The sequence below is a fragment of the Epinephelus lanceolatus genome, chromosome 15 (assembly GCF_041903045.1).
Source record: "Epinephelus lanceolatus isolate andai-2023 chromosome 15, ASM4190304v1, whole genome shotgun sequence".
In the NCBI taxonomy this organism is placed as follows: Eukaryota; Metazoa; Chordata; class Actinopteri; order Perciformes; family Serranidae; genus Epinephelus; species Epinephelus lanceolatus.
Window position 1 is genome coordinate 11,876,715 of NC_135748.1, and position 22,160 is coordinate 11,898,874.

General features: G+C 41.3%; 1 protein-coding gene across 7 annotated transcripts in view; it reads left to right on the forward strand.

Annotated features, from left to right (window-relative positions):
* ralgapa1 (Ral GTPase activating protein catalytic subunit alpha 1) overlaps window positions 1-22,160 on the forward strand; it is a 76,872-nt gene that overhangs the window by 9,778 nt on the left and 44,934 nt on the right. For 3 of the 7 annotated variants that reach the window (XM_078174909.1, XM_078174911.1, XM_078174910.1), the window contains exons 12-34: window positions 19-90; window positions 245-393; window positions 553-676; window positions 1,261-1,407; window positions 2,234-2,324; window positions 2,498-2,662; window positions 4,671-4,817; window positions 7,052-8,908; window positions 11,909-12,033; window positions 12,217-12,451; window positions 12,712-12,897; window positions 13,949-14,119; window positions 14,208-14,401; window positions 14,500-14,598; window positions 14,916-15,071; window positions 15,347-15,475; window positions 15,609-15,734; window positions 16,626-16,684; window positions 17,598-17,706; window positions 19,516-19,626; window positions 20,016-20,084; window positions 20,182-20,319; window positions 20,515-20,698. In XM_078174909.1, coding sequence (XP_078031035.1) covers window positions 19-90; window positions 245-393; window positions 553-676; window positions 1,261-1,407; window positions 2,234-2,324; window positions 2,498-2,662; window positions 4,671-4,817; window positions 7,052-8,908; window positions 11,909-12,033; window positions 12,217-12,451; window positions 12,712-12,897; window positions 13,949-14,119; window positions 14,208-14,401; window positions 14,500-14,598; window positions 14,916-15,071; window positions 15,347-15,475; window positions 15,609-15,734; window positions 16,626-16,684; window positions 17,598-17,706; window positions 19,516-19,626; window positions 20,016-20,084; window positions 20,182-20,319; window positions 20,515-20,698 — 4,843 coding nt within the window. The remainder of the gene's footprint in view (window positions 1-18; window positions 91-244; window positions 394-552; window positions 677-1,260; window positions 1,408-2,233; window positions 2,325-2,497; window positions 2,663-4,670; window positions 4,818-7,051; window positions 8,909-11,908; window positions 12,034-12,216; window positions 12,452-12,711; window positions 12,898-13,948; window positions 14,120-14,207; window positions 14,402-14,499; window positions 14,599-14,915; window positions 15,072-15,346; window positions 15,476-15,608; window positions 15,735-16,625; window positions 16,685-17,597; window positions 17,707-19,515; window positions 19,627-20,015; window positions 20,085-20,181; window positions 20,320-20,514; window positions 20,699-22,160) is intronic. The other 4 variants (XM_078174912.1, XM_078174913.1, XM_033643180.2 and 1 more) reach the window with 3 other exon arrangements.

The window sequence follows — 22,160 nt, forward strand, 5'->3', positions numbered from 1 at the left end:
TCCCTCTCTCTTCCTCAGGGAATGAACAAGGCTGTTGACAGTGAATTACTGGAGTACAACGTTCATGCTGGAGTTCAGACTACACTACAGGTATGGTCAACACACACTATCTGCCCATTTCATATACGCACAAATGTCTCATTGGTGCAGTGACATCTTACTGTTCGTGCTTGACTTTATATAATCATCCATAAAAATTGTTTGTGGACCCATTTTACATCCTAACTGTCTGTCTCCTTTCTAGGTATTTATCACCCACTCCTCCAATGTTTTCCTATTGGAGCCAGCCAATGACATCAAGATCCTTTTGGAGGAGCATGTCGACATGTGCAAGCGAGTCCTGAACATCTACCGCAGCCTTGTCATGCATGAGACCATGGACCAGAAAACATGGTAAACTAAAAACTGAGCTGCACAGACACCAGATACACAATAAATCACACCTGTTACTGTGGACTAGGAAACACATTGATGCAGCGTCTAAATACATTGCAGTAGAACAGTGTTGTTAAAAGATTTGTCTCTTCTGCTTGCTTTTGAATGTGTTTGTAGGGAGCAGGTGCTACTGGTTCTACTGAGGGTAACAGAGTCAGTGATGAAAAGACCTCCATCCATCATGCCCCAGGGCAAGAAGAGCAACACGCTGTCAGGCAGACTGGCTGGACCTATCTTTCAGGTACATTAATATCATTTTATCAAACTGGCCAAATATTTTCCTCTTGGGTGCCAAACATTCAGCTAACTGTGGTAGAGGGAGACAGAGTTGTCTCTGTGGTACCTGGAAAAAAGAAACAAATGTATGAATAGGAACACTGTTGCAGTCATGATAAGATTGCTATTGTCTACAGCAACACAGCTTCCGGGTGATAGACTGGCATGTGGAGTTCTAAATGCTCAACATGTAGTTGGGTACAAAGACAGATATAACAAAGATGTATTTTTTCTAATATCAGTCAGAATTATGTAGAAGTACATGATGCATCCATGCAGATGTTGTAATCATCTATTGAAGGAGTAGTATATTTGAATATAATCTTAGGCTCTCAAGTATCCAGCTGTCTTTATATATTCAGAATACAGATATGTTAGTAAACACAAGTCCTGCTTATGATGTTAATATTTACCAAAAGTTATTTTCAGAACACCAAAATGAAGTTTAGTGTTCAGGTACAATCCAGCCGACTTGTATTTCGTTTCAGTGAGTATCAGTGAGAGCTTTTCTAGTACAACTTTTATCATTTCTTTCCCCTCTCTGCACAGACACTGATAGTAGCCTGGATTAAGGGGAACTTAAACGTCTACATCAGCAGAGAACTGTGGGACGACCTCCTCTCCGTCCTCTCCTCTCTTACCTGCTGGGACGAACTGGTCACTGAGTGGTCTCTCACCATGGAGACCTTGACCAAGGTACTCAAAGTGATCATCACCACCAGGCGTAAGCCTGGAGGGGATCACGCATTTGGTTGTGTGTATGTGTGTGAGTGAGTCTGTGACACAGAATTTCAAAATATAAGCTTAACCTAAAGAGGATGTTATTGATCAGTGTTTTCACTTTTAATTAATGATACTTGATCATTGATCATTGAATGGTTATATTGACCCAGATCAATGATTACACACCCACTCTTAACCAGGCGGAAGGGGCCACAGTTTTCTGGAAATCATCTCAGCTAAAAACAACAAGCCTGACTGTCTGTTGCAGGCCACATTTTGGCCGTAGTTGTGGCTTAAAAACTGACATCCAGAGAAACATTTGGTTTTATTTTGAACCAGAGCATCTGCAGATTAATTCCATGACCGATAGGATCCACTAAAGTAAGGCAAGATATGAGATGACGAAATCACCACTTTCATCATACTTGCTGCCATCTTGACTGTAAGGAAGCCAGGAGGCACAGTTCCACGATACACAGCGGTGTGGCTACCTGGTTTTGTACTGTCTTCTGCACAGCGTCATACCACACCAGGAGTGTTTCAGAAATGGGGCGTTTTGCCTGCTTGATTAATACTAGACTTGCGGATTTTGTTGATTTGGTCATTCTCATGTGCTCTGCCATTGATGTGGACTGGATTACATTGAGACCTACCATACCCATATATCCATTCTGCCTCGGCATATGAAAAATCAGCTTTTTGCCTTAAGTACTGATCCAAGACAACAGTTTCGGTGCTGCTATGTTAACCATTATTGTAACATAAACACATGTTTGAGCAGTGTGTCTTTGTGCCTCAGGTTTTGGCCAGGAACCTGTACAGTGTTGATCTGAATGAGCTGCCTCTGGACAAACTCAGTGAACAAAAACAGAAGAAACATAAAGGAAAAGGTTCGTCTGTCACCGGAGACATGCAGGACTTCTTAGCAACAACATCTGTACACTAGAATTTTTCTTTTATCTGTACATAGTTACAGATAAAAGAAAAAAAGCACAATGTCTCAAAATAAGTAACATTAAATCTGCATTAAGAAATGATGTCCCACTCCATCCATCTACACCAGGTATAGGTTCAGAGGGCCAGCGGCAGATTGTGGATCGATCCTTCTCTAAAGGCTGGAGCAGAGACCAACCAGGTCAGGCAGCAGCCATGAGGCAGCGGAGCGCCACCACCGCTGGCTCACCAGGCATTGAAAAGGCCAGGAGTATTGTCCGCCAGAAAACTGTAGGTCAGTATAACTCCACTTACACGACTGTCCTCCTCCGGTGTTAATGAGCTACAAGTTTAAAGGACAGAAAATTATGCTATTAGTCATATTGATAACACAGACTCCCAGGCACTGTTCTGTGTATTTGTTTTAAACTGTCTGGTGTGTGTTTATGTTAATGTTGAAGAGGAACACCACTGGGGGAAAAAAACTAGCACCCTGGTTTTCCTCAGAGTGCTTAATAAGATGGCTTCTCTTTCTTCTCAAGTCACTTTTATTTAACTTGACATCTCCTGCCTGTCTGTCTGACAGGAAGTCGCGGCGCATGCTTACTGTCATTCCTCCTCCTCAGTAGAGTCTTGTTTATGCAAAGCCTTCAACTGTGGCCACTGGTGTGAAAGAAACGGTCATAACACCACAGTGAAATACCAGTACTAGCTTAGAGCAAGATGATGACAGCTCATGCACATGGATTTTCTTTAATTGCTTAAAAGGCATGCATCAATGAGGATCTTTCAATCTAAAATACACACAACCAAATTTTTTTTTATTCACGTGTCTCCTGTCACAAGTTGTTAACTTTTCATTTATCACAATATGGTACTTGTTTCAATAAATGAGGTTCTGCTCCAGTTGTCAGAGATGATATATGCATAACCTGACAGAGTGGGATACAAGAAATGATACATTTTTGTGGATACCATAGTGGCCTCTAAGAAGCAACCAAATAAAAGAATACTGTTAGCAGGGTCCACATAATATATTTAATACCCCACATTTTTTGACCAAATGCCTTTATTGATATTGCAAGGATATTGTAGAGTTGACTATTAGTGCCCTGACAAAATATTTACACAGTGAAAATATTTTGTCAGGGCACTAATAGTCAACTCTACAATTTTATTGATATTGCAAGGATATTGTAGAGTTGACTATTAGTGCCCTGACAAAATATTTACACAGTGAAATTTTTGATAAATTATTTTCAGTTATGTGGATATAATGACTCAGTGGTTAAAGGCAAATATTGAAACAGCTGGAACAGTCTAGTATGTTGAGAAAATTACTTCACTTTAGTGTAATGCAGCCTTTCAAATCAGGAAAAGACAACACTAAAGATATTAAGATATTCAAAATCTTAAGACAGTATCTAGTCCCATATCACAATATTGATGTAACTTGCTGGGATTAACAGCTTTTCTGGACCTGCAAGCTGTGTTGTATGTGGTTCAACACCACTTTTACAAGTTTTAGCATTTATAACTGTGCTTTTCCTGTGAGAAATAAGCCTGCACATGCTAACCAACTTTCCTGCAAGTGTGCGGTTGTTTCGTCGCATTTTTTCAGTTGCATATTCATCTGTTAATATACATAAAATGACATAGACTTGGTCAAACTTGCAGACAATCTCATTTTGTTGTGACTGCAAGTAATCAGTAGATCTGGCTAGCATTAACAATAATGCTCCTCCTCTTAAGAGGAGATTTAGGCTGTAGAGTGCCAAGCTGCCACCAGTCCCTCACTGTCTCACTGTCTTTCCTCCAGAGCTAACCCTGTCTTACACTTCCTTAACCTTCATTCTCTTTCCCTTTACGTCCACCCTTGAACCATCCTCTTTTCTACACTGTCCTGCTGCCTGTCTTTTCATTAATTTCTTGTCTTTCTCTTTTTATGCTTTGTCTCTTCCCCATAAATCTTTTTTTTCTAATACATACTTTTACATACCTTATTTCTTTTTACTGGCATTGCTCCGGCTTTTACCATCTTTCTCTCTATCTATTGTTTTTATTTTCTCTGGTGTTACTTTTGACGTCATTGTTTTTACCCCCTTTCACTTTTCCATACTTGCCCATACATCCACCTTTCTTCCACTCACCTTTTCACTTTACTTTTCACTTCAACAATACCCCTTTCCCCTCTTGCTTCCTTCTTTCTTTGCCTTCTCCGCCTCTCTTCCTTCCTTTTCTGTCTCACACTCTTCCCCCCCTTATTCTGTCTCTCTTCTACCTGTTCTTCCTACCCTCTTCAGCCCTGCGTAGCTGCTCTACGGGGGACTCTCTGCTGTCCTCAGCCTTTATCCGCAGTGCTAAGAGTGCTCCTGCTCTGGCTCCGCCTCTTCCTGTCCTCCTACACCACCACCACCCTTTACTACCCACCCTTGCCGACCAGCTGGCAGGTACACACTCCTTGCACTACCTGTCTGCCTGGAAACTTAACTTGTCTCTACATCTGTCCGAAACTGGAACTATATGCCTGTCCTCTCGTCTCTGTCAGTTTGTCTGACTCTCTGTTTGTCATCACTGAAGCAACAGTTTGCATGTGCTCCCTCAGGAATCATATGGTCCTTCACTTTTTTTACCTGTAACTGGTGACAGTGTGATTTTGAGAAATCCTTGGACATCAAAAATGCATCATTCTCCCTAAAGCTGTGTAATAATCTCATCAGCATTGCTTGAAATTTTGCATGCGACAAATGGACGATCCCCACAGCCCCCCAAAATGACTATGGTTATTGTTGTGGTTTTGACATTTTGTGGTACATTTGAATTTTGCTTTGTGCGGGAATGAAATTTCGCCAAGCAGATACCGAAGAACAACATCCATCAGTTAGTCTTTGTTCAAAAATATTTCACTAACTAATTGATATAAATTGTATTTTTACAGGAAGCATGGAGCACCTTATGTGTCTGTTTCTGCTGACATGTCTGCATGAAACTTGACCCAGCAGTTTTCCTGTCTGCTTGCTTGTTTCTCTACATCTTTTACTTATCTGCCTGCCTGCACACATGCATGTCCCTCTGTCTTTACTTTAGCTTTTTCTGCTTGCGCTATTTTCTGCCTGTTACAAGCATTTATCTCCCCTTTGTTTCTGTGCCCTTATTGTTTACCTCCCTATCACAGATGTTATGTGATGACCCATGTGATGCCATGTATTCTCAGGGTGGCATTTAATTCAACTCCTCCTCTTCATTTCTGTTGGCGATGGTGATGATTTTACTTCATCATATCCTCTCCTAGGGGGATTTTCCTTACTGTTGTTTTACTTATTGTTTCCTTTTGGTGTGTGTTTTGTGGTGGTCTCTTAAAGATGAGAACATCTCTCTAAAAGTTACCATTTATTCGCAATTGACATCTGATCAAAGTGAAAACTGCCAAATGGGCATAACAAATGTTACTACTACAGAAGAGGCAAATACCAAGTGCGATAGAGTTGGCTTTTTGTACAATTTTAAAACTACAGCTATGTGATTAAGATTTGCTAATAAGGGTTTGTTGAAGGTGGCAGTGCTGTTTGGGCTGAGAAAGCCATGTGTAATGTAAGGTAAAGGAGGTTGTTGGGTTGGTGTGGGGAGCAGTGAGAGCTGTTATTCAGGAAGTGTCTTTGGGACGCCAGAGATCACTGTCTAGCCTCCTGGAGGTGTCGGGGGACCAACTAGACGAAACACTGGTGAAAGGAGGTTCCCACCCGATGACCCCAAAGACGTGTTAGTTATCACTGCTCGCTGGTCTGTATAGTCAAGCCTTGCCATAATAGCTTATCATAGGGCTTAGGAGGTTATTCACTGAGCGCTGATCCTTTATCTAGAGCACAAATTTCTTGTGTTTATTTGAACTCATGATGTATGTAATATCCTGAATGATCTCAAGTTGTAAATGCGAGTAAAGCAAACATTTAAAGGGGTGATGGTCTTCTTGGTAGACGCTGTTTGCTGGTTGAGATTGATGAAGTTGTCATTAACTGTCTCAGCCACCATAAATGCTGCTCTGAATCCAGTTTACATCGTATCTCACCAGGCTGAGTCAACTATTGAGCACGATATGGTGACTTAACGGTATACCATGCAGGAATTGTTGTTTACTGTTTGTAAACACAACATTTAAACTTGCCCCCTCCTCCTTCCACTGCTTGTAGGTACACTACTAGCTACTGTTGTAGGAACTTTACATATGTTGTCATGGAAAAGCAGATATTTTAGCAAGCTAAGTAAGATAACCGCCTGCACTTACCTGTCCAACAGAAAACAGGCCAACTCTGCGTCACCATCCTCTCCATCAGTGTTTGCCAGTGACAGTGAAAACTGATTCCTCAGATTCACTCTGGATTTGGAACGAGCATTGTCCCCTTGCTGTTTCGCCTATATATTTAGGTTTTGATGGTGCTGTGTCCTCGATTTTTGTAGGTTCCTCTTTGATGTGTGTTGCATGTGAAAATCTATTATACAAAGTATTGGTCTTTTATTTTTTATCTTTATGTTGTGGCTCGATGTGTTTGCAGATTTTTTTTTTCTTGTGGGTCCTTGTTCATTTAGAAGTGTGTTTATGTCTGTATATGTGCATTTACCATAATCAACTCCCATTTACCCCTCCACTAACTGCACTCCTCTTTCTTCATCTTCCCTTAATAATCAGACCTCGAGGACCCGCCAATCACGCTGACATCCCGCACCTCTCGGATGCGCCACTCTTCCCAGAGCGACGAGGCGCCTCCCACCTCCTGTTCTGAGGTCTTCCAGGGAGTGGCCTGTGACCTGGATGGTCCGGCTCCTTCTTCCCTTGCAAGGAGCAGCAGTGCCTCTGACATCATGGAGCCTTTCATCGCAGAGCGGGTCAAAGGTGAAGGCCCACAGAGGGATCCTACCTCGATTTCAACTCCCCCTCACCACCACTCCACAACTTCTTCCTTACTTGTAGCCAACAGTCACGCAGCTCAACCACTCCCACACACCCCCACTTCCCCCTCTCCTACCCCTCTAACCTTCTCCAATGGTGTTGTGTCCTCATCCTTAGAGGGACAAGATGATGGTAGTGGTTATGACCAGTTCTGGCACCAGATTGGCTCTCGAAGCCAAGGTTCTGGTACAGATTGGGTGAGCGACTGGGATTCTGCTTTCACCTTTTCATCTGAAAAGGACTTAGATGTAGAGGAGGGTGAAATGGGGGCTGGGGTAGAGGAGGATGATTTAATCTCCTCTATTAGGGACTACCTCACTAACAAAGGAGCTGAGAGGAAGGAGGAGGCAAGAGAGAGAGATAGTCCTGGTCATTTACTAGAAAACAGTGTGGTAACTTTACCTGTACCTGTTCAAACAGGGGTTGCTAGAACACATATGGAATACATGGGGCATGTAGCAGAGGCAAGAGAGGAAAGAGAGACTTGTAAAGAGGACAGACAGGTAAGTAAATCAGTGAGACATAGCAGTGTGGATTCAGCAGAGGAGAATGAAGCAGAGCAGCGAAGCATCTATGAGTGCCTGGAATTGCAGTGTCAGTGGCCGTCACCCAATGCTAGAGGGAGTGCTAGCTTAGAAAGACACACTGGGGAGAAAAAGGGAGGAGGAAATACAGGAAAGGCAGAAGGATGGGAAGGGAAATATGATGGATGGAGGGAAAGAGGAGAAGGGAAACAGGGTGATAAAGACGCAGCAGAAAGTGAGAGGTCTGTTTTCATTAAACAAGACAGTAACACAGTAGAATCTAGCACTGAGTCAAATCAAACACCACAAACTTCAGACCAAACTAAGGCCAAGATGTCCCGTAGTAGCAACAAGAGACACCATTCTGGGGGTGTTCATGTCAGCTTTCGGCCCTCGACTGAGTCAGTCCAGTTCCACAACCCCCTTGAGAGTAAAGAGGCCCACTGGAAAGCAAGGCTGCGCCGCCTCAGTCACTTCCACACTCACAGCCACTCAGCTGGGGAGAGGCCTGGGGCCGGAGCTGGGTTAGGGTCAGGTGCGAAGCTGGCAGCAGGAGGATCAGGTAAGTTTGGCTCTGTGGCTGGGATTAGCCACAGAGCAGGTGCACATGAGAAATTAGCCTCTGGGACTGTTTCGGATAACAGCGGGGCAGGGAACGCAGCAATGTCGGGAGGTCTTGAAAACAGGGCTGGGACTGGAGGGGACAAGGACAGGCAACATCCTGGATCCTGTGTGGGATCCATCCTGGGCTCTGAGGCTCATGCAGAAGTATTATCAAGCAATTCAGGTGTGCGCGGCCGCTTGGGTCGCTCCGCCTTGCGATCCCGAGCCTCCCGCTCACGGTCCCAGGAGCCTGGCAGCACTGCCTCACGACACCACCAGGGGGCTCTTCTTGGTGGCGTCTATAAGACTGTTGTTCACGCTCTGTCTTCAAAGCCACGGCCCCGAGGTCAAGGGTCATCCCAAGGCTCATCGCCACAACGGCAGAGCCGGGCTGCCATGGGTGACGCATCGCTCAGAGACCTCTACTCCCATGTCCTGGGCTACTTTGGGCGAAAGACGACAACGCCAGGTGAGGATTGCAACGAATGAAGTGCTCACAAAGGACACAACAGATAAAACAACAACTTTGGAAAGAAATTCTCATCAACACACAAACACCAACAGCTCTCTTTTCCTTTTTGGCTGTTTAACTGGTTTGTTATGGAATGATATTTTTTGGCTGACACTCATCATCTTGCTGCTGGACTGAAATTCAAACTGCCTTTTGATGTGTTTCCTCTTGAACGTAGCCCCTCCTCCAGCCTGCCTCCTGTCAAGGACCCCACCCCTCCCCTCCCATACCTTCCCACTTGTTCCTCCACTGCAGAAGCCCCCTCCCTCCTCCTCCCTTTCTCTTCCTTCTAAGGGCTTTGGGACTTTAACCTCCTCTCCTCTTTCCCCTCTTCTCCACATCCTCCTCCCTTTCCTCGATGTTGCATGCGGCCTCCTTGTGCCTCCTTCGCCTCCTCCCTGGACTTCAGCCCCTCTTCAGCTGCACAAGAGGAAACAACAGTCCACAAAAAACACAACTGCCTGTAGAAAAGATCAAAGTACAGATAAAAAGAAAACTATATAATACCTCACAGAAAGCCCCCAAATGTTTTCTGGCGTTTTCCATCAAAGTTTTGTTACATTTAGATTTACATTTGTAGATATCAAAGTTCAGTTTACAATATATATATATATATATATATATATATATATATATATATGTGTGTGTAAATCAATCATGTTAATTATTCTAGAAGAGCAAACAGTAGTTATGTTAAACATATCGCTGTAGTTCATTCTCACACCACTAGAATGCAGCATAAGACCTTACGTGAGAATAGGGGGTATACACATAGAATTTGAATGGATAAGAAATGGTATGCACTTTCAAATCAGCGATCTGGAATGGTTATTTGCCTTGCACGCTGCCAAAAAATTGATATCAAATATGATAACTGCACATTTGAATCAGCAGTACAAATACCGTATTTCTATTCATTCTGATTCTCAGGGCAGCAGGCTGCAGAAGGGTTTAAATTATTTTGTCTCGAGGTTCAGATGTTTGATGGGAGTGATTGGTGATTCAACAGCTGAATCTGTCTTGATGTGGAAATACTGTTGCGCAGCCACATTTTTTTTTTATTTTTCTCTTTTGTTTAGGTGTGTTGCTTGCAACTTGTGCCAAATGGCACCTAAAAACTGTTTATATGTAAGTTTGGTTTGTCTTTTTATGCCAAATATGTGGAATTTGCCACATATGATAATTCAGTAGGGGCCCAAATTATTTTAACATGATACTTATCTTTTAAAATAACATTCTTCCTTGGATTAACAATATTGACAGCAACCTCTCTTTTGTATATTTACAATTACGGTGAATTAAGACAACCCCAATCATCTGGTACTCCATGCAGACTAAAACCAGATATTATGTGCCATGACTGTCTGGTTGCCTGCCTCGCTGTGTGTTGAAATAGTTAAACACAATGATGCTGATGGTTACACCTTATCATTGGCCAACAGATCATAGCATTGAAAATATGCATGTCCATGTTGACGGCAATAATTACACAGAAATAGGCTCATCTTGATGGGCTGAGCACATGCAGAACATGCAGATATTCAGTGCACAGATCTGCAAAGCAAGTTGATTAAAAAATCATTTGGATCCCATTTTTAGACCAACATATTATTATTGCTGGTGGTGATGTCATGGCAAATAACCATAACAGTGAAACAGTCCACCTGTAGACACACTTGTTGTCATGGTATCCAACCTTCAGGCTAGAAGAGGTATCTATATAACGAATTGTAAGTGATGATGTAAAATTGTGTTGTATGGTTAATGCATGAGAACAGTTGAACTAAAATTATATTTTTGGCTGTGTTAGTTAAGTTTGTAAATTGGTTCGCTGCTAACTTGAGTTACCTTCGTATGATCACCACAGTAAGATGCTAATTCTTCTAATACGCAGCTAAAATGACAGATTTTTGCACTGACCTCTGTGGTTTGAAAGTTTCAACTTGTTGCACATCTGACCACATCTAGGTACAGACAATGTCCTGCCCAAAAAGATGTAAAATTGCACTTGCAGGGCGTTGCAGTTTAAACACAACTGGTCTCAAATCTTGACGGAAAAATGTGCAGCAAGGTGAAATTTTCATCAGCTAGGTGGCAGCAACGTAAAGATCTACATTCTTTGTTCAGTAAGCTTCATTGATCAAAGTCCTGGTATTGGGCTGCAGACATAGCCAGGCTCTGTCAGTCCCATCAGCCACAGGTTCAGGAATTAATATAGGCAGCATATTCAGTCTCATCTGATTTGTTATTGGTCGATGCTCTTTGCTCTCCGAGTTAACAAACTCACATCGACTGCTGTCATTACTACCAAGCTAACAGTAACATAACTCATAGTAACATAACTGCACCAGTGTAGGCCTCTGACATGCTGCCTGTTTGGACCTAACAAGGTGATAATCTCTCTCTCGCTCTCTGTGCATGGTGTGAATTAACTCCTGCATTGCTTTTTTGGTGGGTTTGCCTGCTGTGTTGTGGCTTTTGTTTAACAGCCAACCTTTTGCTAACGTCAGAGCCAACAGTACATACACATCAGGACGGCTCTTACAATTCCAAGAGAAGTTCCATTTTGTTGTATGCATATTGTAACACCTTTATATAATGTTTGAACACTTAAGTATCAGCAGCAATATTTTAGATACTCTGTCAGTCTCTGACCGCTGAAACAGGCAAAATTAATATTAACAGATGAATACAAATTATTTACTTAAATAGACATAGTCAGCAAGTCAAACTTTATTATGTAATTATTTTACAAACTTCTAAAAGTTATTACACAGTTTTGTGTCTTTGAGCTGTTTGTGGAGGTACAGATCTCTCTCTGTCTATCATGTGTTTTTGTTCATCTCACCTGTCTGTGTGTCCACCTGTGAATCTTCATCCCTTTTTCCATCATTTTCGCGTTTGTGTGTGTGTACGTGGGAACTCTGTATTTGACTATTATCATATATCTGCCTCTAGCCAATAAAGAGGAGGTGGTCCAGAAGGCTCGTCCAGTCTCCAGTGACGTAGGAAGCACAAACCCAAACTTCTCTGACCTCATGGATGAGTTTATCCAGGAGAGGCTGAGGGCAAAAGGAACAGCCGTGAGTACAACGCCCATGCACAGAGGCACACGGATTTAAAGATCAAATTTTCCATGTCAGAAAAGAGCTAGAGTTGGGCAGTCACTGCAAATGATTGAACACGGGCCTCTGTGTGAATTACAGATGCCCAGCGCTGCCCCCGCTGAAATTACATTTAAACCCTGTTTTCTTCTCGACACACAGGGTCGTCGTGGCAGCAGCCCTGGAAGTCTGGAAGTTCCCAGGGACCTGCCGGAGCTCCTGGAGGCTGGTCAGAGTCCTGGATCACGACCCACAGATGATCTCCGTCCCATTGATGATCCAGGGGTTCCATCTGAATGGACGTCACCTGCAAGTGCCAGCGGTTCTGATGTCATCAGCTCAGACAGCCAGTCGGACTCCTTTAATGCCTTTCAGTACTCCACCTGCAAATTTGATAGTAAGGAACAGAAACTGAGACAGTGCTACAGAATTTGTGACACATTTTTATATAAAGATCACCACAATTTGCATTTGTCTCATATGCTTTCTCTTTTCAAAATGAAAAGACATGATGCTTGTAAGTTGCTGTTGTTGGATATAAATAGATAATTGTGAACTGACTTGATTTGGAAACTTTGAAAATATACTATACTATAAATATACTGAAAAGTATATAAGCCCTAAACAAATGTATAATGGTCAACATTTCTTTCATAGATTTTACTTTCAGTACAGAAGCTTGTGGAGGAGGAGTTGGATCTGGGGGAGGAGGTCGAGGCAGCTCACTGGACCAGGACAGTTTGGGAGGGGGTGTGGCCTGCGATGAACATGAAGTAGCCAGTTTGACAACACTTCACATCGACTCGGAGACCAGCAGCCTCAGCCACACTGTCACTGTTACTGGTACACACTTCACATGAAGAGCTCTCTGGCTACTGTATTATTTCAGCAGATCTAAATAAGATAACATCAATCAATCCAGTTTATTTGCACAGCACCTTTCATACAGGTTAGTGCAGTTTAAAGTGATTCACAGATGACTGACAAGCTGAAAATGAGACAGAAAAAGTGAACACCATAAATGCAAAAACAACAAAAAAGACAAATTTAACATTTTGAGACTAATACACGTGAGGTGATAAGTATGATGAATATGTAATAAAATAGATTTATAACATATCAGTGATAGTAGTAAATCCACATTCAAAGAACTGGGCAAATTATGTTGTGTATGATGAAAAAGACAGAACAAGAATAAAAATAAATAAAAAACAAATGGATTTAAAAGCTATAACACTAAAAAATATAATAACAATTGAAATATTAATAAAATAATAAATAAAGACAAATAAAATTGATAGGAGGGGGTCAAAAATACATAATATTTGTAATAATTAAATAATAGATAAAATAGAATAAAATTTTACAACTTAAATACAATAAAGTAAAAGAATACAATTATAATATCATACCTATACATTGCTATAATATTGTAGTATTATGTAAGCGCCTGTACCAACAGAACAGCCTAAATATATCATAACATACCTCATAGATATACATATTAATGTCAGCATAGTGAATATAATTGGATGCTAATTTGTATTTTATCCACATCATTTTTTAATGGCCCTTTTGTTATATGTGCTGTTCAGTAAACAGCCCATACATGTTAGTATTAATTACTTTTCCTCTTCATCAGCCCCCTTACAGGTGTGATATACATCTCATATACCATCTTAGAAAACTCTGATTTAGTGGATAGGTTTTGAGCTCTTTTCTTAGCATGTGACAAGACTACATTATGTTATGTAAACAAGCAGCTTTATACTTCAGCTGATAACTCCTGAACCCTGTGATCTAGCAAAGAATTTTTTCTTCCCAACCACTCTATGAAAAAACGCAGCAGTTAAGTTTTTCAAATGTCTTTTTTTTTTTTCCCCTCTTTGTCCAGGTTCAGAGAGTGCATCTCCCATGCATTCCCTCGGTGGCTCTCGCTCCCAGACGCCCTCCCCTGCCACACTGACAGCAGAGCACCCCGATCACACACACTCCCACCCACACACACACCTACAGCTGGACCAGAAGCTCCACAACTCTGTGCTGCAGACACCAGATGACCTGGGTAATAAACATGTACCTTTGTGCGTTTTTTTTCCCTCCGCTGTGAATGAGAGATAAGAGTTACTAAATGATTCATTGATTGATTCTAGAAACTAGTGAGTTCCCCAGCGAGGACTGCAGTGTCATGGCGGGTGGCTCTCTAACTGGATGGCATGCAGATGTTGCCACGGTAATGTGGCGGAGGATGCTGGGTATCCTGGGGGATGTCAATAGCATCAAAGACCCAGAGATCCATGCGCAGGTCTTCGACTATCTGTGCGAACTGTGGCAAAACCTGGCCAAGGTGTGTACCAACACACACAATTACTACCTTACTAACTATGAGACACTTTCTGTAAAGATTTGAGGGTATGTGTATAAAAATGACACTTTTCTTTTTAGATAAGAGATAATCTGGGCATTTCTCTGGACAACCAGTCATCTCCTCCTCCCCCTGTCCTGATCCCACCCCTTAGAATCCTCACCCCCTGGCTCTTTAAGGTAGGCATGACTGAGGGATCACTATAGGACCTCTGATAATTATTACATTGAGATTTAGTTACACAGGAGAATAAGAACCATCTGTTTTTCACTTGTAGCTAATGGTATCATGTTAATGTTTTGATTGATTCCTCTAAGAAAATGAAAATGAAAATAAATTTCTTTGCTAAATAAAAAGTAACCACACACAGAGATGGGGATGCCTCCATAAATAGGCCAGTCATTGCCTTAAATTGCTTGCATTTGTATGTTTATTCTCACGTGTATATATATATATATATATATATATATATATATATGTACATGTTTTCCTCCAGGCCACCAAGCTGACAGAGCGTTACAAGCAGGGGAAGCTTCATGCCTACAAACTGATCTGCAGGATCATGAAGAGACGGCAAGACGTTTCCCCAAACACAGACTTTCTCACACACTTCTACAACATCATGCACCAAGGACTACTGCACCAAGACCAGGTACAGTGTGTGGTTTTTGGCAAGTGTTGAAAGGAAGATATGAAAAGCCCAGACACAGGGCTGAACGCAAATCGGCTTTCACTTTTGCTAGCAATACTGTTTACAATCAGTAGCTGATAACTCCTGCATAGTATACCTTTACTGTAAAGCAGTTTTCATTTTTTAAAGTTTGTACTGTTTCTGATAAAAGGATGGAATATGGGCTTTTCTCAAATGTGCTCTAGCTGTGACTGCTATAGCTATGGGAGTGTATAACAGAATTTTGGTTCCTACAGGACATTGTGAACACCATCATAAAACACTGCAGTCCCAGGTTCTTCAGTATCGGTCTACCTGGAGCCACCATGTTGATCATAGACTTCATTATTGCAGCTTCCAGAGTCACGGCCTGCTCATCACTCAATGTAAGAAATAAAGAAACACACTCGTGCGCAGTGTTGTTTGCATTCATTGTGTCACACCTGCACAGTGCAAGTTGGAACAACTTTTTTCATTTCAGTTGCATTTCCTCACTTTGTCTCTTTCCCTCCCTTCTAGGCTCCAAGAGTGGAGGCCCAGATCCTGCTGGGATCTCTGGTGTGTTTTCCCAACTTGTATGAGGAGCTTCCAGCCCTCCATCCCACCACAGCCGACGTGGTGCTTACCAAATTCCCTGATGTCAAGGTAGGTGGAAGCAATAGTAGTTTGGGTTTGACGGGCTGAGACAAGTCATTATGCTTCTGCGTTTGAGCAGTATAATTATTCTTTGTGATAGAAGATCCCAGTAGAGCAGGGAGAAGAGAGGAGTAATGCAAAATAGTTTTTAGACAAACAGAAAAAACAAATATATCTAAGAGGACAGTTGCATGGTCATGACTTTAATATTCCTATTAGTGTTTTCAGTGTTAAGAAGACTTAGACTGTACCATAAAACTGTCATCTCTGTCACAGTCACACGGCTCTCGCTGAGTCAAAACATGTCTGCGTACATTAAAACTGACATTCACCAGAGCATTGGGTCAAACACTTAAACAAACCTATGTTTACTTTGTGTGTAATCCAGGTCAGTTGAGACCTTGTAACGCACATGTCTGCTGTCCATAGGGGGTCTCAAAACCAAACTAATAGGTTAATGTCTCATTAGTTATTCTTGTAACAGCCCAGAGCTATGGGAGTAATGTTGTTATTGTTGTTGTTGCTGTGTAAACAGTTAATGCCATGCGCGGCAGCACCTCGGCTCCGCTCACCGGTTTCTTACGAGACAGAAACTTGTTTTGAATCACTAAGCGGTCATTAACACTGACCAGAGGGACGGGACCAGTGAAGATGTGAAGGTGTCTGGGTCTGTGTGGATAAGTCTGTACTATGCCTGCGTGTCCATATTTGATGTGTGTGATATATATTAACACCTCATCATATAATCCAATGAATCAGTTTTCTAACCGTGTGAAAACAATCAGTGTTCTTTATTATACACACTTGGAAGTATGTAGCTGTTTACACAAAGCATGACTCAATGCCTTGTTTATTTGTTTGGCAAATTAACTGTGTTTGTCTGTACACTTTGTATTGTAGGAGCACATTATCAAAACCATCCTGACCTCTGCCAGGGACGAACCCTCTGCTCCTGCTAGGTAGGTCAACACATTTTGGTGATAACGTATTGAACAGTGTTATATTAAAGGGTGTTTCTAATAGTATGTCCAACCACATTTGCAAACATGGTCCTAGACAAAATAAAGATTAAGAAATCATTGTATTTTAAAATTATTCATAGTGTATGTACTCATAACTTCAGATTTGCACAGGTGCAACATGATACTTAAAGAGTTAATTAATTAATCTGCATTAGCAATTAGTTAATTACCTGTAGGTCATGTCAGTGTAACAGCAGGATGTCTGATCACACCTATTTGTGTTCACTGCTAGCCAATAAGTATTAATTTTGCCAGCTACCTTTTATTTATTCTTACTGTGAGTTCTGTGTCAAATTTCCTTGTGAATTTTTAGCATACTTAGACAACCTCATGTTTTTTTAGTCACATTTTACTGAAATAAAAGTCCAGGCATTGTAGTTTAACCTTAGTCAAAGGAAATTGTATTATTTTAGTTTTAGTCATTTTAGTCAAATTTATTTTACAGGAGATTTTATCTTGTCATTATCTGATGAAACACAGGTTGAATGATTCAGAACGCTGCTGCATTGAAAAGAACTGTCTTCAATTTTTGCCTCCCTTTTTTGTCAGCAGAAATAAAGACAGATTTTGATGTTTGAAACAACATTTTAGTATCTCCTTCTTTCATCAACAATGTTGCATGCTGATAATATCACAGATGGGTGTGATGTTGTTGTTGCCATCTCTTTTTAGTGTCATCTTGGTCATAGAAAAAATGGTTGTTGATGAACATATTTAGTTCTTGTTCACAATATCAATGCTGTTTCCACTATGTTTTTATTTTCTGTTCGTTTGTGTGTTCATGTGTAAAGTGTGTGCTTCTATACATGTGTAACAGCAGCATGTGTTCATTCTGTATTTGTTTTGGTAGGTGTGTGGCTCTGTGTAGTCTGGGTATCTGGCTGTGCGAGGAGTTGGCTCACGGGACTCAACATCCACAGATTAAAGATGCTCTCAATGTCATCTGTGTTACTCTGAAGGTCAGTCACAACTCTGTCACAACTCTGTGCTGCTTTACAAAGCACTGGATGTTTTAATTGGTCATTGAAATATGACTCTGATTTCAGCCCAGCTAAATAAGATGATCTCATACAGCCTTTGGCCTTTGCCTGTCCTCAAACTTTTTCCCTGCTGACCATTGTACACTCTCTCACTCTGACTGTGATCCAGTGTGATCAGACCAAAGCAATGAATCTGCATCAAACAGGCTGCTGATTGGCCGCCGTTACACTGATCTACACAACATTGTGGTGTCTAAGCATCTGTTCGTCTTCTGTCTGGATGTTTGAGTAAACCTACTTTAGTTTAAAAAAAACACAGCATCAATCTAATAAGCCATATAATTTGATTAACTATAATAATATGAGCTTATTGAATAATAAACACATTTAATATATAGTAATGTAGATTTATAGTAGTAAATTCGGCATGTTTGGACATTTTCACAGCAACTGTTTAATGTGATTGACAATTCTCTCTGCATATTTATGTGGAGTCTGTTATCACACAATGAGAACCAAACTTTGGCTCTGAATTTGTATGTGTTGCATGGTTACCCTGACATGGCGGGCTGCAAGGAGCCAAAGTGTGATGGAAAACATTGTTGGAGATGATTGTTAGTGCTGGTGAAATTGCTCAGTTGGTATTGTCTGTTTCAGGCCACGAGTCTGGGAGGCCTGTGGATCAGAATAATACTGTCCAACATTTACTGTCTCATCTATAGCCAAGTGGCTCTAGATGGACACACACACACACACACACACACACACACACACACATACACATACCTTTTCCACCTTGGAATCCCTAGCTTGTGTATCGGCAGCCAATGGCCTGCTAAGACATTACAGCAACACACACACACACACACACACACTTGCATTCACTTACTGCTGGGAGCAAACCCTGGACAGTCAATATGTTTGGTCCTCCTTCAGATAGGAGACTAATCCAGGGGGAATGCTGCAAGCTGTGTCTTACCCACACACACTACAGTATCACACATATATACACACACATCTTGTCCACTTGCATCTCTTGCCTTCATACCAGCAGCCAGTAGCCTCAGACATGGGCCCTGTGATGTGCACACACAACCACACACAAACACATACACAAAGCTTTAGGGATTGTCATATTTCCATGCAGAGCACTTCTCCCTGTTGTCCTCCTCATCCCACTTACAGCCTCTCCTCCTATCTAGAAGCTCTTTTAGTTTAGCGGTGGTGATCCTCATCAGAGCCCAACTGATCCATGAATTCTCTCTCTCCACAAATTGACCTGTATTTTATTGTATTTTCTTAAAATATATACATATACATATTCAGAATATTACAATTCATATGTTAAAAAAATTAATGACAAAGCTTATTTACGGACACAGATGCACTGTGCATTATTGTAATTACTTTATATGAGACATGTAGATAACAATCCAAGAAGCTCATAGTATCATGATGTGGGTAAAATTAGCTCAAATGTGCCTCTTTTTGTCAGATCATTACAGACATGAGTGTCAAGCATACATTCGTTGTCACATCAGTCATTGGAATATCACAGATTTGCTGAAGTAATTACAGATCATGTGCAAAAATTCATGGGAATAATCCGCCCTAGTGTATTGGATTTCCTAATTCAGGAGTAAAAAGATAGATGCATCTCACATTAGAATATCTGTTGGATAATATCTGACTTCTTTAAATTTTTAGGAATGTTTGTTTATAGTATTTAGGTGACATATTGCTGTACACACTGAACCTGTGAATTAACAAAATAACTGTGTGTTCCAGTACCCCAATAAGAATGTAGCACTGGTGGCGTCGGACATCCTTCACCTCCTGATCAGTCATGTGGATCATCTTCAGAAATTCCCCCCAGACACTCCGAAGAAGATCGTCGAAGTGAGACATAATTTACTGTGCACCTCTGACAGGTTTCATTTGCTATTCATCAAGTCACTATCAGCATGTCCACACTTGCTGATGGATTAAATCATAAAGACATTTGTTTAAATACACCATATCAGTTTTTCAAATTCCCATTGAGAAATCTCAGATTTTTTGCTGCTTCTTGGTGGGTAGATTTTCTGGTGAGACATCAGCTAAGATGCTCTCATTCCTACAACTGTACTGCGGTTTTCTGAAATGTTGTTTAATTTGCAAATGTAATGTCATATTTTCTTCTTACTGGCTTTAATTTTCTTTGTATATCTCTAATTTTTAACTAGTAGTAGCTGTAAAAAAAAATGTTTAACAGAGCAAACAATTTTGTCTGATTTTATTCTTCTTAGATTTTAATCGCCACCATCACACACTTGCTGCCTACTACTGAGTCTTCTCCTCATGAACTGGATAAAAGGGTAACATGCGCACACACAAAATCTTTCACGCTTCCTCGCTATGTTACTCATTTTGCTCAGTAACCCTTACACCTGTGTATACCTGTGTGCGTTGCAGCTGGTAGTGTCCCTCTTGTTGTGTCTGTTGGACTGGGTGATGGCTCTGCCTCCAAAGACTCTTCTTCAACCTGTTCAAACCCGAAGCCCTCCAGAGAAGGAGCAGCCAACCAAGACTCTGCTCAGCTGTATTTATAAGGTGTGCACATGTGTTTATCATGACATAGCCCTTAAAGGGATAGTTCAATTTTTTTAAGTCTGATTGTAGGAGGTATTTATCTATAGTCAGTGTTTTACCTACAGTAGATGTCAGTCGCCCATGCATTAAAGGTGAACATGGGCTACAAATGAATGGAATTCAATCTGAAATCCCTTTTCTTTTAAAACTGTCCAGGTATTACATGGTTGTGTGTATGGAGCCCAGTCTTTCAACAGTCCCAAGTATTACCCGCTGCAACTGTCGGACCTGTTGAGTCCAGACTACGACCCATTCCTGCCATTAGAGAGCCTCCGAGAACCAGAACCGCTGCACAGCCCAGACTCGGAACGCTCCAGCAAACTACAGCCTGTCACTGAAGGTATTTTATCTTACAGCAGGGACACTCCACTGTACATAACCTTTAGGCTCATCGTTGTAACCATCATTTAGTATCTTAACTGATTTTCAAGATATAGACACAAATCTGATCATGTGAATATATATTTGCTGTTCACATACAAGACCGCACCCAGTAGATATCTACATCTAGTCTGTAATTCTTCTTTGCATGTGAAGTGGTGCACTCACACAAACACACAAAATCTTGGACAAAATGACCCAGAGCCGTCCACCAGACCACTGCCAATCACTGGAGATGGAAAAAGTTTGGTGTGTGTGTGTATGTATGCGAGTGCACCTGTCTGCATCCGTGTGAGAGTGTGTATTGTCCCCTGCTGTGATCCACGAGGACACAGTGTCTAGTCTAATGACTGGAGCACCATGATAGACCATGCTTCTCTTCTTTTCTTTCTTCCTTTTTTTTTGTATTCTCTCATCTTCACTGCTTCACTTCCTTCCTTCTATTGTGCTTTAAACAGTGCTCTCTGCTAGGATTCTTTTTACTTGTATCATATTTTTTTTACCAGTCTTCCATGTTCATTTGTCTTTTCTTTTTTTTCTTTCCTTTTCTTTTGTTCTTCCTCTTCCTGAGCTCTCCTGAGGTTTAGGGAGTCTAATGTCTGGTCAATACATATCTGTACTCTACACACAGCCCTGTCAATATGGAGCTGTTGAAAAGTGTGTGTGCTTCACAGTGTGTGTGTAATGATGTTGATTAGCCAGGATCTGCTGGCAGCACAGTGTGTGTGATGGCATTGGCTTCTGCTCAGCATGGGGTAAACTATGTACAAGCTGAATGTGGGTTTGCACCTCCTCCTAGTTTTACTGTAATTCCTAAAGTTTTGTGGTAACTTGGAACCTAATTATCAAGTCGGTTGCCTTTAAGCCTGTTAAACAATGTAATCCAGAAATGGATTGTAAACCCTTAAAGAAATAGTTTGGGTTGTTTAAGTGTGGCTGTATGAGATATTTATCCACAGTCAGTGTATTACATACAGTTGATGTTGGTCTGCGTGCTCCCTGTTTGCAGAAACAGACATGACAAGCACCTTAGAAGCTCAGCAATGTATTGCTTTGGGTTAGGGTTGGCAGCAAAACATATTTTAAGCCCCATAAAAAAGCCCTACCAAAAAAAATAATCTATATCAGTCAAAGTGGACACTATATTTAGAATATTCTCACCGCTTTGCCGTGCTGTCTGACATCCCTTATGCACTGCATAATGCTGCAGGTCACCTGTGACTATAGACACCATCACTCCACCTGCTAGACTGAGACAACTCATTGTTTACATTTCCCTCGAGGATTATGTCAAACCACCACCAAATGAGTGAGAGACACTTGCTGAAGAGCACAGCTGTACACAACCATCATGAAAAATGATGTTAAATACCAACAAATAAAGGAAACAGCTTGCCAAACAATCAGTAAAGTCTGAAGTG